This window comes from Entelurus aequoreus, linkage group LG15, assembly GCF_033978785.1.
Source record: "Entelurus aequoreus isolate RoL-2023_Sb linkage group LG15, RoL_Eaeq_v1.1, whole genome shotgun sequence".
In the NCBI taxonomy this organism is placed as follows: domain Eukaryota; kingdom Metazoa; phylum Chordata; class Actinopteri; order Syngnathiformes; family Syngnathidae; genus Entelurus; species Entelurus aequoreus.
The window spans coordinates 35,377,331-35,394,897 of record NC_084745.1 but is presented as its reverse complement, the minus strand read 5'-3'; the positions used below and the strand labels follow the sequence as shown (position 1 = coordinate 35,394,897).

Here is a 17,567-nt window from a genome sequence, read left to right as displayed (position 1 = left end):
TGTTTGAACCCAAGAGAGCTTGGCTTGTAGATTTCAAGACTCATAGAGCTTGCACACTCGCTCATTCAAGTGCCTACTAGGCCACTTGCTAAGAATAGACTTCAGGTGAGCACACATGAAATGCAACACACCAGTGACACAGGAAACACACTGCAGAATTTTGTCCACACTGCAGCCACGCGATGAATGAGAAAAACACCTGGCAGGGTGACTTAAGCTGTTGGATCAAGACTAATTCATTAAGAGCACATCCTGCCAGAATGTTGTTTGCACACACAAGCCAGTGGCTACATCACATATGGATTTGAATATACCATGTGCCGGAAAGCTGGGAAATTTCAAACTTCCTACATGAAGTTTACACAGTACCAACAGTGGTGCACTGCAAGACACGCTAAAATCTGGCCTTTATATATTCTCATCTATCCAGGTTTTCTCAAGGTATTGAAATGGACTGTTCAGATTGTATTAAAATACTTTTCGCTTCTCTTCCAAGCAGGCTTCATCGGTTCTTAGGTAGGACAGCTCTAGTCTGAGGATGATGCAGGATGCAAAATATTTTTTTCCTCTAAAAGTGACGACATGCTCAGACAAGGATTTTCACTCTATTGTGGTGCAGAACGACAGTTAAGATACAATTAAGTGATACCTCTGCCAACACATCAACAGCCATAGAATAAGCCTTGTTAGTATTCCATTTAGTTGTATAAATGGTCAAGGAGCAAGACTAGGGCAATATGAACAGCCGAGTTGTGATAGATGCAATGCCCTGACAATACTAAAATACTGTATGTTATTTGACTGACACAATACAACTTAGGGGGATTTTACAGAAAATTTGGTAAAATAAGGGTAATTCAAGAGGGCGTGGGTTGTACAACTGTGTTATTTTACTGCTGTGCTTTTGTTTTGAAGGCTGTACTTTACCAGCTACAGGATATGTTATGCCGATGTTGCCATAGTATCACTGAGCAGACCATATATGCGAGTTTCCCCGGGAAAACACGAGGGTTGACCGTTATGAATTGAACGCTACTTTTTTTTTTACATGAAAATTGGTGTGTCGATATTGTATATATAGTTCATGGTAGGTGAAGGACAGATGGCACCATTGTAGTTCTGGGAGGTGCATGGTTCCATTAATGGAATTGAGATTCATCTGGTACCTGTATCCAGATCCTGTGCAAAAGGTAATAAGTTATTCCTTCAGCCATGCACCTCCTCTCTCTACAAAGTCTGTGTTATTTGCGTAAATCTGCTTAATGTATCTGCACAACTATTTGTTTACAAAGCTTGCAGTACATTGCTACTGTATATCCAAAGAAAACAAGCTTTTCAAGGTCGTCAAGCACGTTTTCTCTTTACATCCAACTGCAACGCTTTGAGGTTCAACCTCGTAATCAGAGTGCAATAATTTTCTCCTTCCCAGCAGTCTCGAATGCAGCAATAAACATGGCCAAACTCTCACAAGAGCGCTCGGGATTCGTCAATTAAAAGGCAACACATGCAGCTGATCCACAGCTCGACGGGTGGGGTGGGAAGACATCCAAAAACATGACTCTCTAGAGACGCTTTCTATAAGCTATACGCCATGAGGCCTGGTGGTGAGAAAAACAGCTTGAAGGTATGGTGGGAAGAGGAGACAAGGAGGTGGGCTTTCAAATAATTAAATAAAATACATATAGTGTGTTACAAATTACAAATTATTGTCATCCTATAACCGTTGCAAGTTATTTTTTTAAATAAGTTGTAGAACTGTCATGCAAGTGTGAAAAGAAGTCAGCCACTGTTAAAACTTAAAAAATAATAAATACGATTTAAAGCTAAAGGAAGAATGCAAAAGTGTTTCATGTCATCCCTCACTTCACTCTGCAGCAAAGGTACTTGTTACGCAAAAATAAGGTTAACCACTGTTATTTAAATAAAGGTAACAGCACTCCATCTGAACCATAGCAAGGCGTCTGGCATAAATTCTTATAAACTTTTTAACATCGCAAATTATCGTTGCAAAAAGCAAAAGACACACAGTAAATCGAATTTCCAAATTTTTGTACAACTTGAGAGGCAAATTCTCCATACATTCTAATCAGATTATGGTGTCAGATTTAACGGTGCTTGTGTCTTGATAGCAGAAAGATGCTAAGCTACGTATACTGTATGTACGCAATAAGGTAGTAGGTAAAGTACAATAAAGTTGTTAAATATCAGATTATTTTATCTCTTAAAGGGAACCTTTAATGCAAAACCAACTTTTCTTACCTGTTAGTACCGTTTTTTGTGTATTTGAGATCTGCATAAGTTCTGAAAATTTGAAACCAAACCATGGCGGCATGGCAAAAATATTTATAAAACAACGTTGCCTTCCTTTATACATCCTCCAAATGAGAAGTTTGGAATTTGCGAAGTTTTTTTCCAGTTGCGTTTTAGCGGATATCTCCAAATATGGTAAAGCTTTACCCCAAGATCTTTGTACGAGTCCGACGTTGTAGTGAGACGTTGTAGTCAATAAGCTCTTTCCTTTTCTCTATCATCTTGTTGTGGGACAGACTGGCTCGTACATGCACATTAATTCTCCGCTGTTGCCGTTTCTAATACAAAGTAGCGTATAGTTCCAATTTATATGTATCAGGAGACTTGCTAATGAAGCGCTAAAAACTAAAACAAAGATGGCAAAGAGAAGACGCTGTCAAAGTGGAGCCCCATAAATAAGACCGCCAACAAAACAGCAAATCCTGACAAAAGTCAGAAAGCGGTTTGAAGGTGGTCTGTAAGACATAATCTATACAAATGTTTGACCAAAGAATCACTGTTACATGTTATGTAGACAACAAGGAAGTGTTTTAATGTAAAAAACAAAATCATAATATGACCCCTTTAAATGGGATCACATCTCTTAGTGGTTATAAAGCTAGGTTAACAACACTTACATTTTGAGTCCTAACTACTATAATATTATTTTTGAAGGAAATAATGTAGATTATAGTTTCTGATACTGATTTACTCTGCACTGTTTTAAAAGGTTCAGCCATATTTGTAAAAGTATTTTGTGTCAAATTGCCTCTTACAGGCGACGTAAACTCTTGCTATATATACACCCAAATTCTCCAAATGAACAAAGCTTATTCGGACCCCACGCAATTTTGATTGACACTCAAAATTATGGTTTTGGTGTTAGCTTATTTTGAACATGCATAAAGCACAACATGACATCACATATTTCCAGTTTCTCATTATGACTAAAAGTCTTTTAGTAGAAAATATTATAGTTGAAGCATATGAAGTAGTGTGTTTTGGAAGTGTCGGCCATATTTGTGAGGTCTATTTTGTCTAATTGTCTCCTAAAGGCGGTGTATTCTCTTGCTGTAGCCAACAAAGAGGCTGGATCAATAACAAGGTAGGTCATAGAAGTAAACACAAGCCCCACAGTGGAAACAATGACAAAAGAACCTCTTCTGTTGCCTCATCTGTGTGCACTGCAGAATAATTAATTTATAGACGTCTCAGTACTTCATCAGAGTATACACATAAGATGATGTATAATAAATGGGAGGGGTGCGGTTATAGAAATTATGCTCTTGCTAGTCTAAATACATTTTTTAGTATAAACAGAATAATTATTTATGCTTTCAGATAGAGCGCAGGCCCTGACACGCTGACACGCACTCTACTGCAAGCTCATTATCAGAAAACCAGTCCACCGGTGGGATTACAAGCAGCTAAAGGAGGCAGGGGGCGACTAACCAGTAAGCAGGGTCTTGATTAAAAGAACATTTAAAAAGGTAAATTAATCAAGTATTTATTATTATATATAATTATTTAAACAAACTGAATAAACAAATTATTAACTCTTATTTAGTTAAAAAAAAAAAAAAGGGGGTTTCGGTTAGGGCCACTGAAGACGTTCTCACGTTTTGGAGAGGCTATGAGTCACCTTTAGGGAGTCATTGCATGGCAAACACTTTTATTTATGGCCCAGTGCTTATCATGGGTGCACATGTGGTGCTACTAGTGGTACAAAGCTTATAACCAGGAGGGAAGCATGTGTTCCCTTTATGATCCTAGGTACAATAGTGTCATTGACACAGGTGCATACCTCAAAATATAGTCAATATCTGTTACCTGGATGTCCGTTATGATATATACATTAGGTACATCCAATGCCATCTAAAACCGTAACAAAAAGTCTACTTGATTTCTGACGTTCATTGACAGGGCAGAGGCGGACGCCTGCATGCTCTAAGAGATGTCTCAGAGCCCCGAGAGATGGAGGAGATTATGTAAGTCATTCTCTTTTCTGGGTCACACAGTCCTTTCTGGTGGTTTTTAATGCACTATATTACTATATCACTCAAGTTTGAATTCACAACAGTTGGTGTATTACCCAGCAAAGACCTTCCACCACATGACTAATTGCCTTTACTGTGACTGATAATACCATGTGTCACTCCTCACTAAGCTCTTGATACTATTAATTTTACCATCCACAAAAAAGTTGGAAACTGTCACCTAGATCTTGCAAAGTCTTTGTAAACACCTGAAAGTCAGCTTACACAATGAAAATGCAGATTGTGTGGGTGTGCGGACAGGACAGGTAGCCTGTTGCCTGCTACACAAGATGGTCTCAGTGTCCCTGCTGGCATCAAATTACACCCCAGGCAGAACAAAAGCCTTGTTTGTTGCAAGACCTAAATCATGTCTGGCATGTAGGAATAAGAGCCAATGGTAGTTTTTGCTTTTGTTTACTTATTTTGCACTATTGAACTATTTGACCTTTGTTTTATTCTGATTAGACCCATAATCAACAAATAAAATATAAAAGTTAAACAATGTAATTATAAAAAGTATCTTCATCAGTAAAACTGGCCCTGCATTTACTTGGAATCAAATTGATAAAACAATTTAGAGCCAAGTACTATACACCTGTTAATTTACAGTTAGCATGGGTTGCGACATAAACCGGACGTGAGGTGTTGCAAACTTCAAAATAAGAGCAAGGAGACCAAAACAAGCAGGTTTAATCGTCCGTTTGAACGTTTGAGTTAGTTAAAGTACACAGAAAACAGTTAATATTTCTTTAAAAATCAATGTTGGTTGCTACAAGGGTAATTTTAAAAGCTGAACGTGAATGAGTAGGATTATATTTCATTCATGACCGGAAGCGGTTCCTACTACTTCCGATAACGTATTTGCCCGAGCTTAAATACGGTGCTACTGACAGCTGTCACCTTCTCTTTTCACTATCTCGAACTAACCCAAAAGTACAAGCGACGTTTAAACACTAAATTGCTCAATATATGCGTTAAATAACACAACGAATGAGTTGCCGCGACGGCATGAGGGGAGGACGATGCGTCCCTTGTGTACCAGAAGGAGACGCCAAGCATTGTGGCCTTAAAGGCATGCCATTTAAACGCTTGCAATAATTATAGTGTGTGTCGGGACGTGTGCATGTCCGCTATGTTGACATTACATTGCTGATGCACCCTTTGCAACTTTTGCACAGTTTTTCCCCTGCGGCCTACAAGCTCCCATCGCCAACTTAACAGCCAAGCACCTCCTTGCACCATTTCCGCGTTGAATAGCGACTCGTCGAATAAACACACCAAAGCAAATACCGATGTTGTCTTTAAAGTCATCGGGCAATAATGGCGGCGTTTAGGCGCTTATGTTGCAGAATAGCCGGCTTAATAAGTGGAGTGGGGTGCGCGACGTCTCTAAATCAACGAGACACACACAAAAAACACACAACTTACCTAGTGCCACTTCACAGGCTTTGCGCAGTTGGGAGTGATGGGCTTTTTTCACCTCCTTGTCCGCCAAAATCTTCTCCAAAGCTCTGGTAAGGAACATGTTTTTCGTCTTTTTGCCCTCAAACATGACGCACCGGAATTCGGGGCGCGGTGTGTAAATGTAATGTGTGTGTGTGTGTCAGGCCGGAGGAGGAGTGAGGGAGAGGAGGGCTCCAAAAATGATGTAGTTTTCCCCTTGGCGATGTCAGGCCACACCAACAAAAAATCAAACGCACAAAAAAGGTGGGCTCAATCCCGTCCGACGGACATCAACGACCTGCCTCCTGCGCCATGTTGGAGAGGAAGCGACGTCACGCACGTCGGCGAGCGGCCGCAGTGAGGCAGCAGGGAGATGCTGCTGCTGCTGCTGCTGCTCGGAGAGGTACTCCAAAACACTCATCTTTTCTCAAACTGACAGCAAAACTCATTTTAAGGCATTTTCATGCTATACTCTTCGCCTAAAAATAATATATGCTATATAAAGCATTTATTATTTTGTTGCTTGAAATAATAACGCTCTTTATTTTGATATTTTATTTATTGAAATTAAATTTTTGTGATTATTTTAAGAGAAGCAATTTGCATTTTATCATCAATTTCTTGCTTTAAAACAAAAAATATATATGTAACTTTTTGTGTCAACGACCCTCCTCTTACAAGAAATAAACGACACGATATAGCAGCAATATAAATCCCTTTCTTAATTTATATATATATATATATATATATATATATATATATATATATATATATATATATATATATATATATATATATATATATATATCCACTTCATTCATAGTTTTGTAGTTTTGATGCCTTCAGTGACAATCTAAATAGTCATCAAAATAAAGAAAACTCCTTGAATGAGAAGGTGTGTCCAAATTTTTGGCCTGTACTGTATGTGTGTGTATATATATTACCCTGGAGTCCGGAGCTGTGGAGACCCACTGCCGGGTAGAGTGAAGGGTGTTGCCCCCGAGAATACATCGGCCCTGGAGGAGTGTCTCCCCTGCGCTCCTCGACTACGGTCTGGGAGCCGGAAGCAGGAAACGTGCAACACATGTTTGACGTGTTGTCAGAAGCAGCTGCTGAACAATGTCAGCAAATCTCCGTCCTCCATTGTTGTATCGCGCAGCCAAAGTGTTCCCAAACGGGAGATCTTAACGAGGCAGGAGGGTCTTCCAGCTCTGGCTTTTACATGTTGTCCTAGCCCGGTCGCTGCTAGCATGTGTACTTGTTCGGTACACCTCCGAACCGAACTGAAACCCCCGAACCAAAATGGTTCAATACAAATACACGTACTGTTACACCCCTAATATATATATACACATACACATACATACATATATATATATATATATATATATATATATATATATATATATATGTAGCAGGTATATAATATATATTTTATGCATTCCACCAAAATTCCCTCACGTTTTATTTGATTGCTCTATTGTATTCATTTTCACTTTTATTTTGTAATTTTTTCAGCAAATACAAACCCCGTTTCCATATGAGTTGGGAAATTGTGTTAGATGTAAATATAAACGGAATACAATGATTTGCAAATCATTTTCAACCCATTTTCAGTTGAATATGCTACAAAGACAACATATTTGATGTTCAAACTGATAAACTTTTTTTTTTTTTGCAAATAATCATTAACTTTAGAATTTGATGCGAGCAACACGTGACAAAGAAGTTGGGAAAGGTGGCAATAAATACTGATGAAGTTGAGGAATGCTCATCAAACACGTATTTGGAACATCTCACAGGTGAACAGGCCAATTGGGAACAGGTGGGTGCCATGATTGGGTATAAAAGTAGATTCCATGAAATGCTCAGTCATTCACAAACAAGGATGGGGCGAGGGTCACCACTTTGTCAACAAATGCGTGAGAAAATTGTTGAACAGTTTAAGAAAAAACTTTTTTCAACCAGCTATTGCAAGGAATTTAGGGATTTCACCATATACGGTCCGTAATATCATCAAAGGGTTCAGAGAATCTGGAGAAATCACTGCACGTAAGCAGCTAAGACTGTGACCTTCGATTTCTCAGGCTGTACTGCATCAACAAGCGACATCCGTGTGTAAAGGATATCACCACATGGGCTCAGGAACACTTCAGAAACCCACTGTCAGTAACTACAGTTGGTCGCTACATATGTAAGTGCAAGTTAAAACTCTCCTATGCAAGGCGAAAACCGTTTATCAACAACACCCAGAAACGCCGTCGGCTTCGCTGGGCCTGAGCTCATCTAAGATGGACTGATACAAAGTGGAAAAGTGTTATGTGGTCTGACGAGTCCACATTTCAAATTGTTTTTGGAAACTGTGGACGTCGTGTTCTCCGGACCAAAGAGGAAAAGAACCATCCGGATTGTTATAGGCGCAAAGTTGAAAAACCAGCATCTGTGATGGTATGGGGGTGTATTAGTGCCCAAGACATGGGTAACTTACACATCTGTGAAGGCGCCATTAATGCTGAAAGGTACATACAGGTTTTGGAGCAACATATGTTGCCATCCAAGCAACGTTACCATGGACGCCCCTCCTTATTTCAGCAAGACAATGCCAAGCCACGTGTTACATCAACGTGGCTTCATAGTAAAAGAGTGCGGGTACTAGACTGGCCTGCCTGTAGTCCAGACCTGTCTCCCATTGAAAATGTGTGGTGCATTATGAAGCCTAAAATACCACAACAGAGACCCCCGGACTGTTGAACAACTTAAGCTGTACATCAAGCAAGAATGGGAAAGAATTCCACCTGAGAAGCTTAAAAAATTTGTCTCCTCAGTTCCCAAACATTTACTGAGTGTTGTTAAAAGGAAAGGCCATGTAACAGTGGTGAACATGCCCTTTCCCAACTACTTTGGCACATGTTGCAGCCTTGAAATTCTAAGTTAATTATTATTTGCAAAAAAAAAATAAAGTTAATGAGTTTGAACATCAAATATTTTGTCTTTGTAGTGCATTCAATTGAATATGGGTTGAAAAGGATTTGCAAATCATTGTATTCCGTTTATATTTACATCTAACACAATTTCCCAACTCATATAGAAACGGTTTTTGTAATTATATATATATATAAATTCAATGGGTTTTCTTTATTTTCATGACTATTTACATTGTAGATTGTCACCGAAGGCATCAAAACTATGAATGAAGTGGAGTTATGTACTTAACAAAAAAAGGTGAACTAACTGAAAACATGTTTTATATTGTAGTTTCTTCAAAATAGCTTTTTAGGATTATTGTGTTGCACAATCTTGGCATTCTCCCGATGAGCTTCAAGAGGTAGTCACCTGAAATGGTTTTCACTTCACAGGTGTCATAGTTTTGATGCCTTCAGTGACAATGTAAATAGTCATGAAAATCAAGAAAACGCATTGAAAATTAGAAGTTGTGTCCAAACTTTTGGCCTGTACTGTATATATATTAATCATTACAAGTAATGGCACTTCTTAAATTAGGAAATGTTAAGTAAGGTAAATGGTCTGTATTTATATAGCACTTTACCATACCTGGAATGATACCCAAAGCGCTTTACATTATAAATCACATTCACACACATATTCACACGCGTATGCTTTACAATTAGGATAATATTTTTTTATATATACGTATGCATCCGAGTATGTAGAGATGTTTTTTTAAATGTTTATTTAAAATTTATTATTAATTTTTTTTTTCTCTATTTACATATTTTTTGTATATGACATTCAATTAAATTGTTTATTTCTTCAAAAAAAGCAATGTTAAAATTATAAAGTAACAAAAAAAAAGAAGCAATAGCCCAATATATTTGGATTTTCCCCCAAATTACATGTTTTGTAATTATGTTGAATTAAATTGTATCTTCTTATTTGCTTCTAGCTTTCCTTAAAGTTCTAAATATACATGCAAACTAATTTGTCAAAATTACATGATGACGATAACACAATATCTAATTACATGGCCTCATTGTTATGTTATTAGTAGGGCTGTCAAAGTTAACACTTTAACTCATGTGATTAATCACTAAACACTATTGTGTTAATCATGCATGAATGCAGATTAATGGCACATCTTAATTTGGCTGCACAAGCCTCTTTACCTTAACCACAATCAATTATCAGATACTGTAAAACAGTCAGCAAGTTTGGAACAAATAAATGACATGCATTCAAGTAAAACATTTAAAAAAATGTTCCTGTATAAAAGGGCCCCTAAAAGGCGTACCCCATGGTTTACAGAAGAAACTAAAGCCCAGAAATTATCATGTAGAAAGCTGGAACGCAAATGGCGTGCGACTAAACTTGAGGTTTTCCATCAAGCATGGAGTGATAGTTTAATAACTTATAAACGCATGCTTGCCTCAGCTAAAGCTAAATATTACTCAAATCTCATCCACCTCAACAAAAATGATCCTAAATTTTTGTTTAGTACAGTAGCATCGCTAACCCAACAAGGGACTCCTCCCACTAGCTCCACCCACTCAGCAGATGACTTTATGAATTTCTTTTTTTTTTTTTTTTTTTTTTTATTTTTTATTTTTTATTTTTTTTTTTATTTCAAACAACATTTAAAAAAAAACACAAGATACACTTACCATTAGTGCATCAACCCAAGAAAACCCTCCCTCCCCCATTCACACTCATCCACACTCATTTACACAAAAGGAGCTGTCTCTTTCTGTTATTAAAAAAACAACAACTTCTGGTTCCTACAGTATAGAACAATACAGTCTGCAAGGGATACAGTCATTCGAGCACACATGATTGTGTGTGGTGCTGGTCCACTAACATTTTCACTAATTACTATTTTTTATGTAATTGTTTTTAAATTTGTTTTACTTTCAAACAAAACAAACAAAGGACCTTAACTTCACCAGACCGGATTGTCAATAAAATCAGATTGTTCAAAAGGGTTCTTAAAACCAGGTCCAGTTCAGATTACGTCCAGATCGGGCTCAGCAACACACACCTTCACCCATGTACACCAAAAACCAGGGATCACAACAGGTTGCATACAATCCACAAACAAAAATACATTTTCAAATTAAGCACCCATGTACAGTCCACATCACATCCAAGTCGAAGTCAGCAACACATACCTTCATTTATGTACACTTAAAATAGGGAATACAACAACAGATTGCATATCATATATAAACAAAATTACATTTTCAAAATAAGCCTTTGAGGACTTCCCATCTTTTTTTATGTTTTTTGGCATCATTATCGTTTTCAACCATATAATTTTCTAAAGTTAAAAAATACTGAATAAATGTTTTAAAGAAAGAAATACTAAGTGAATATCTGTTTTTTGCCTTAAAAATAAACCTTTTACCGAGTACTATAATTAAATTGACTAAATCATGATTGTCAATGAACTCTCCTAAAATAACAGAAACCACATCAAGCTTCATAAACAAACCAATCTTTAAACACATTTTTTCAACTTCCACCCAAAATGAAGACACAATATGACAATACCAAAACAAATGTAAGGTGGATTCAGGCTCCTGACAACAAAAACGGCAATCATCTGACTCTGTCATATTCCATATTTTTAACATTTTTCCCGTGGGTAGGAAGTTATAAATAGTTTTAATTTGAAAATAACGATTTTGCACATCGATAGTGGTTTTGTAGATTAATTTGAATATTGCATCCCACGGCAACGGGCAGTCAAAAAAGTCCTCCCATTTTCCATATGTGTTGTATGGGGCAGCCTTCAAAGATTTCTTTATTAAATAAAACTTATATATTTTTCTATTTATTTTAGTTCCTTTTTGCCAACTAGAATTTCTTATTAAGGGCTTACAAACTAATAATTTAGTAGTTCCATAATTAATTTGTTTCCATCTTTTCCCAATGACTCCAGTTAGTTGATTAAATGAAAAGCTTGAACAAGCATCACCATACATAGTTGTAAATTCATCATATTTCATAATTTTTCCATTCTCATTGATAATGTCATTGACAAAAATGATTCCTCTTTCAAACATATTTTTCCAAAAGAAAGGCTTTCCATCTATTACAATATTAGAGTTCATCCATATTATTTGCTGCAAAATATCATCTCTTTTTTCTGGTACATAAAATTGAAAACACCACCATGAGTGGATTGTTTCCTTTATGAACCCCGCCATGTTTCCCAGCAGACTCTCTACATAAGGAAAATGGGAGGGGATCACTTGTAAAAAAGGATACAATTTCTTTTGATACAATACATGTTTTCTGTCCAACAGGACACTTGTGTACCACTCAGTGTTTAAATACATCTTTGGAACAATTGATGCTTTTAAAGACAGACACATAGCTTCAAGGTTGAGAAGTTTCAAGCCCCCATATTCATATTCATTGTACAAAACCTTTCTTTTAATCCTTTCTGGTTTGCCGTCCCAGACAAAATCGAAGACCCTCCGCTCATAAATCTTAAAAAAGTTTTGTGATGGAGCTGGTAATGACAAAAACAAATAAATAAATTGAGGAATAATTAACGAGTTGACAATAGATATTTTACCATACAAGGTTAAGGATTTCCCTTTCCATAATTGCATAATTTTATCCAGCTTTCTTAGTCGATTATCATAATTTACTGAGCCTAGATCTTCCAGGTCCTCTGGGACAACAACACCAAGTATGTTAACTGGTCCATCTGTCCACAAAACAGGCACTTTGCATTCCATTCGAAAGGACGTTCCCTTTAGATTTCCGATCCTTAATATTTTACATTTATCATAATTTAGCTTAAGCCCAGATTGCTGTGAAAATATGTCCAAAAGATCAAGAAGGCTTTGCAGACAATGAGGATTGGGGCTTATAAAGAAGCTTGTATCGTCTGCATACATTGTTATTTTACTTTCAATATTATTATTACTGAGCCCTTCAATATTTTTATTCAATCTAACTTTAATCGCCAATATTTCCATAGCAATAATAAATAAGTATGGAGACAAAGGGCACCCTTGTTTTAGACCTCTTAATAGAGGTATTGTCCCAGAGATGTATCCATTATTGATAATTCTACAATTAGTTTTATTATATAGCGTCTTGATCCAGTGTAATACGGAGTTGCCAAAATTGAAAAAAACTAAGCTTTTACAAATAAAATCCAAGCTAATTTTGTCAAAAGCCTTCTCCAGGTCGGCTACAAAAATTAATCCTCTTTTATTTTCCATATTATAATTCTCTATAATTTCTAATAACTGTGTAATATTGTTTCCTATATTTCTTCCTTGTAGGAAGCCTGATTGATCTTGGTGAATAATATTTGACAAAACAGACTTAAGTCGTGTAGCCAAACATTTTGCCAGGATTTTAGCATCATAACACTGCAGTGTTATTGGTCTCCAATTTTTTAGATGAACTGGGTCTTTATACTGACCATTTATTTCCTGTTTCAATAATAAGGAAATAAGACCTTCTGTTTGAGTGTTGGACAAAAAACCTGTCTCATATGAGTAATTAAAACTAGAAAGTAATGGTTTCTTAAGATCTTCATAAAATACTTGATAAACCTCAATAGGTATTCCATCTAATCCTGGGGTTTTCCCTGGATGAAAAGATTTAACAGCTTCCACAAGTTCTTCCTCTCTAATGAGGCCTTCACATGAATGGCTTTCTTCCGAATTCAATTTTCTTTCATAATTTTCTGGAAAAAAAGTTGTAGTTTCAGGAGGGATTACTGGATTAGAAAAAATGTTTTTAAAGTAATTTTCCATTTCTTTCAACAATGTGGTGTGTGTATCCAATACCTTTCCATTTGTTTTAATAAGCTTGGAAATGTTCTTTTTAGAACGATTTTTTGTTTGGATATTTAAAAAGAATTTTGAACACTTCTCACCTTTTTTCTTTAATAAGAAAATTGAAGTCATTAGAAAAGAGATTAAAGACAATGCATCTCAGCTACAACTGGGTTCTATTAACACAAATACGACTGTATATACGACGGACATTGCCCTCCAAAATAGTTTCTCTCTCTTTGATGAAATAACATTGGAGGAATTGTTAAAATGTGTAAATGGGGCAAAACAAACAACATGTTTACTTGACCCAATTCCTGGGAAACTTATCAAGCAGCTTTTTGTATTATTAGGTCCATCAGTGTTAAATATTATAAACTTATCACTTTCCTCTGGTACTGTTCCCCTAGCATTCAAAAAAGCGGTTATTCATCCTCTGCTCAAAAGACCTAACCTCGATCCTGACCTCATGGTGAACTACCGGCCGGTGTCCCACCTTCCGTTTATCTCGAAAATTCTCAAAAAAATTGTCGCACAGCAGCTAAATGAACACTTAGCGTCTAACAATCTCTGTGAACCTTTTCAATCCGGTTTCAGGGCAAATCACTCTACGGAGACAGCCCTCGCAAAAATGACTAATGATCTATTGCTAACGATGGATTCTGATGCTTCATCTATGTTGCTGCTTCTTGATCTTAGCGCCGCTTTCGATACTGTTGATCATAATATTTTATTAGAGCGTATCAAAACGCGTATTGGGATGTCAGACTTAGCCTTGTCTTGGTTTAACTCTTATCTTACTGACAGGATGCAGTGTGTCTCCCATAACAATGTGACCTCGGACTATGTTAAGGTAACGTGCGGAGTTCCCCAGGGTTCGGTTCTTGGCCCTGCACTCTTTAGTATTTACATGCTGCCGCTAGGTGACATCATACGCAAATACGGTGTTAGCTTTCACTGTTATGCGGATGACACCCAACTCTACATGCCCCTAAAGTTGACCAACACGCCGGATTGTAGTCAGCTGGAGGCGTGTCTTAATGAAATTAAACAATGGATGTCCGCTAACTTTTTGCAACTCAACGCTAAGAAAACGGAAATGCTGATTATCGGTCCTGCTCAACACCGACATCTATTTAATAATACCACCTTAACATTTGACAACCAAACAATTAAACAAGGCGACTCGGTAAAGAATCTGGGTATTATCTTCGACCCAACTCTCTCGTTTGAGTCACACATTAAGAGTGTTACTAAAACGGCCTTCTTTCATCTCCGTAATATCGCTAAAATTTGTTCCATTTTGTCCACAAGCGATGCTGAGATCATTATCCATGCGTTCGTTACATCTCGTCTCGATTACTGTAACGTTTTATTTTCGGGCCTCCCTATGTCTAGCATTAAAAGATTACAGATGGTACAAAATGCGGCTGCTAGACTTTTGACAAAAACAAGAAAGTTTGATCATATTACGCCTATACTGGCTCACTTGCACTGGCTTCCTGTGCACCTAAGATGCGACTTTAAGGTTTTACTACTTACTTATAAAATACTACACGGTCAAACTCCTGCCTATCTTGCCGATTGTATTGTACCATATGTCCCGGCAAGAAATCTGCGTTCAAAGAACTCCGGCTTATTAGTGATTCCCAGAGCCCAAAAAAAGTCTGCGGGCTATAGAGCGTTTTCTATTCGGGCTCCAATATTATGGAATGCCCTCCCGGTAAAAGTTAGAGATGCTACCTCAGTAGAAGCATTTAAGTCTCATCTTAAAACTCATTTGTATACTCTAGCCTTTAAATAGACTCCCTTTTTAGACCAGTTGATCTGCCGTTTCTTTTCTTTTCTTTTCTACTCTGCTCCGGGGTGGACCGCTAGCCTGTTCATTGGATGGGGACATCTCTACGCTGCTGACCCGTCTCCACTCGGGATGGTTCCTGCTGGCCCCACCATGGACTGGACTTTCGCTGATGTGTTGGACTTTCACAATATTATGTCAGACCCACTCGACATCCATTGCTTTCGGTCTCCCCTAGAGGGGGTGGGGGGTTACCCACATATGCGGTCCTCTCCAAGGTTTCTCATAGTCATTCACATTGACGTCCCACTGGGGTGAGTTTTCCTTGCCCGTATGTGGGCTCTGTACCGAGGATGTCGTTGTGGCTTGTACAGCCCTTTGAGACACTTGTGATTTAGGGCTATATAAATAAACATTGATTGATTGATTGATTGATTCTGACAATACAATTTCACTTGTGTCAAAATATTGCGGTCTTTTTTTAAATTAATTGGAAGTATGTACACAAGTAATGTACTGCGATTAATCAAGGTTAATCTAAAAGCAAAAGAGTGACAAGTCTGATTGAAACTGAAATAGTTATTAGTACTTTATTTATATTGATATAGATTTGTTATCATTCCAGTATTTTTATTAATTTTCTTTGGGGCAAAGCTATTTTTCTTCTGGTAAATATTTGAACAACTTACATTTTTCAATGTTGTCTCAAAAATCCACTGATAAGGAATATAATAACACAAGACTGTTTACTGCATTTAAATTATTCACTTAAATTCATTATTTTAATTTCCCCTTTTGGAATTATATGCAAGTACAGTAAAACATACAACTTAACTAACACAAGGCCAATAAAAAGATGATTATTTGTGTATTTAAAAAAAATAGAGATACGTCACATGGTTTCCAAAACTTATAATTTGTAGTTGTAACTTTTATTCCCAATGCACCAACCGACCATGCCTTTTTGAATGAAAACATGTACATAGTCAAATAGCATATCAAACAACATTTATTCAAATAACACCACGCACAAAAACTGTTAAGCCGTTCATGTAAACATTTGGGATCCATACCTGAGTAATGACATGCACAGACAGGTTATTTCCTGTAAATAACAAAACAAAATCACATACAGCTGATAAGAAAAAACATGTTTTAGCAATGAAGGCATTCATAGGTGTACATTAGGGTTCATTAGAAGTCAAATCATGGTACTTTCTTGAGTCAGCAAAGTGCCGCTGGATCATGACAAGTGCTTCAATGTCCGCCACTTCCTGCAAGAAGCTTATTTTTCATATTTTCGAAGAATGAGACAATATTTTGTATAAAAAACAAATGAAAATGATTTTATAGTGCATTTATAGATATGGTAATGTGTCGGGGTCACTGTAAGGGGGGCACTTCTTCAGCAAGCCTGTGGCGATGGCCTTCACCGCTCGCATAGTCTCAGTGCACGTGGGGTTGATCAGAGACTCTGGTAACAGGAAGCCAAAGTAGCCCGTGTCCCTCAACTCAAACGCAAATGCGTACGGGATGCCATTCCTGTAGGCCCAGTCTATGGAACTGCCTGAGCTAACATCTATGAGAGAAGAACACAAAGTGGAACACATGCGGAACACATCCATCTTTAAGTGACTTTGGTCCTCGTGTTACAATGTTTTGTGGTTCTGAAACACTCCCATTAATGATTAATATTAGAGGTTGGAAAAACTATCGTTATTGCAATATATCGCAATATAATATAGATTTTTGATGTCTTACTATCTATTTTTACTTTTAAGTTCTGTAAAATTGCCATCAATTGAAATTAATTATTTTATATACACTACCGTTCAAAAGTTTGGGGTCACCCAAACAATTTCGTGGAATAGCCTTTATTTCTAAGAACAAGAATAGACTGTCGAGTTTCAGATGAAAGTTCTCTTTTTCTGGCCATTTTGAGCGTTTAATTGACCCCACAAATGTGATGCTCCAGAAACTCAATCTGCTCAAAGGTAGGTCAGTTTTGTAGCTTCTGTAACGAGCTAAACTGTTTTCAGATGTGTGAACATGATTGCACAAGGGTTTTCTAATCATCAATTAGCCTTCTGAGCCAATGAGCAAACACATTTTACCATTAGAACACTGGAGTGATAGTTTCTGGAAATGGGCCTCTATACACCTATGTAGATATTGCACCAAAAACCAGACATTTGCAGCTAGAATAGTCATTTACCACATTAGTAATGTATAGGGTGTATT

General features: G+C 37.2%; 2 protein-coding genes and 1 long non-coding RNA gene across 4 annotated transcripts in view; 1 reads left to right on the top strand and 2 right to left on the bottom strand.

Moving 5' to 3' along the window:
• The window catches only part of arfgef1 (ADP-ribosylation factor guanine nucleotide-exchange factor 1 (brefeldin A-inhibited)), a 52,304-nt gene extending 46,177 nt beyond the window's left edge, over window positions 1-6,127 (bottom strand). The window contains exon 1 of one of the 2 annotated variants that reach the window (XM_062021281.1): window positions 5,754-6,127. In XM_062021281.1, the coding sequence (XP_061877265.1) occupies window positions 5,754-5,877 (124 nt within the window). In that variant the 5' untranslated portion in view covers window positions 5,878-6,127. The remainder of the gene's footprint in view (window positions 1-5,753) is intronic. The other variant, XM_062021282.1, reaches the window with a different exon arrangement.
• LOC133630047 (uncharacterized) overlaps window positions 5,217-17,567 on the top strand; it is a 45,460-nt gene continuing 33,109 nt past the window's right edge. The window contains exons 1-2 of the long non-coding RNA XR_009821184.1: window positions 5,217-5,839; window positions 5,933-6,171. This is a non-coding gene — a long non-coding RNA (uncharacterized LOC133630047). The remainder of the gene's footprint in view (window positions 5,840-5,932; window positions 6,172-17,567) is intronic.
• cpa6 (carboxypeptidase A6) overlaps window positions 16,420-17,567 on the bottom strand; it is a 37,824-nt gene continuing 36,676 nt past the window's right edge. Inside the window, exon 11 of the mRNA XM_062021285.1 lies at window positions 16,420-16,905. Within this exon, the coding sequence (XP_061877269.1) occupies window positions 16,685-16,905 (221 nt within the window). The 3' untranslated portion in view covers window positions 16,420-16,684. The remainder of the gene's footprint in view (window positions 16,906-17,567) is intronic.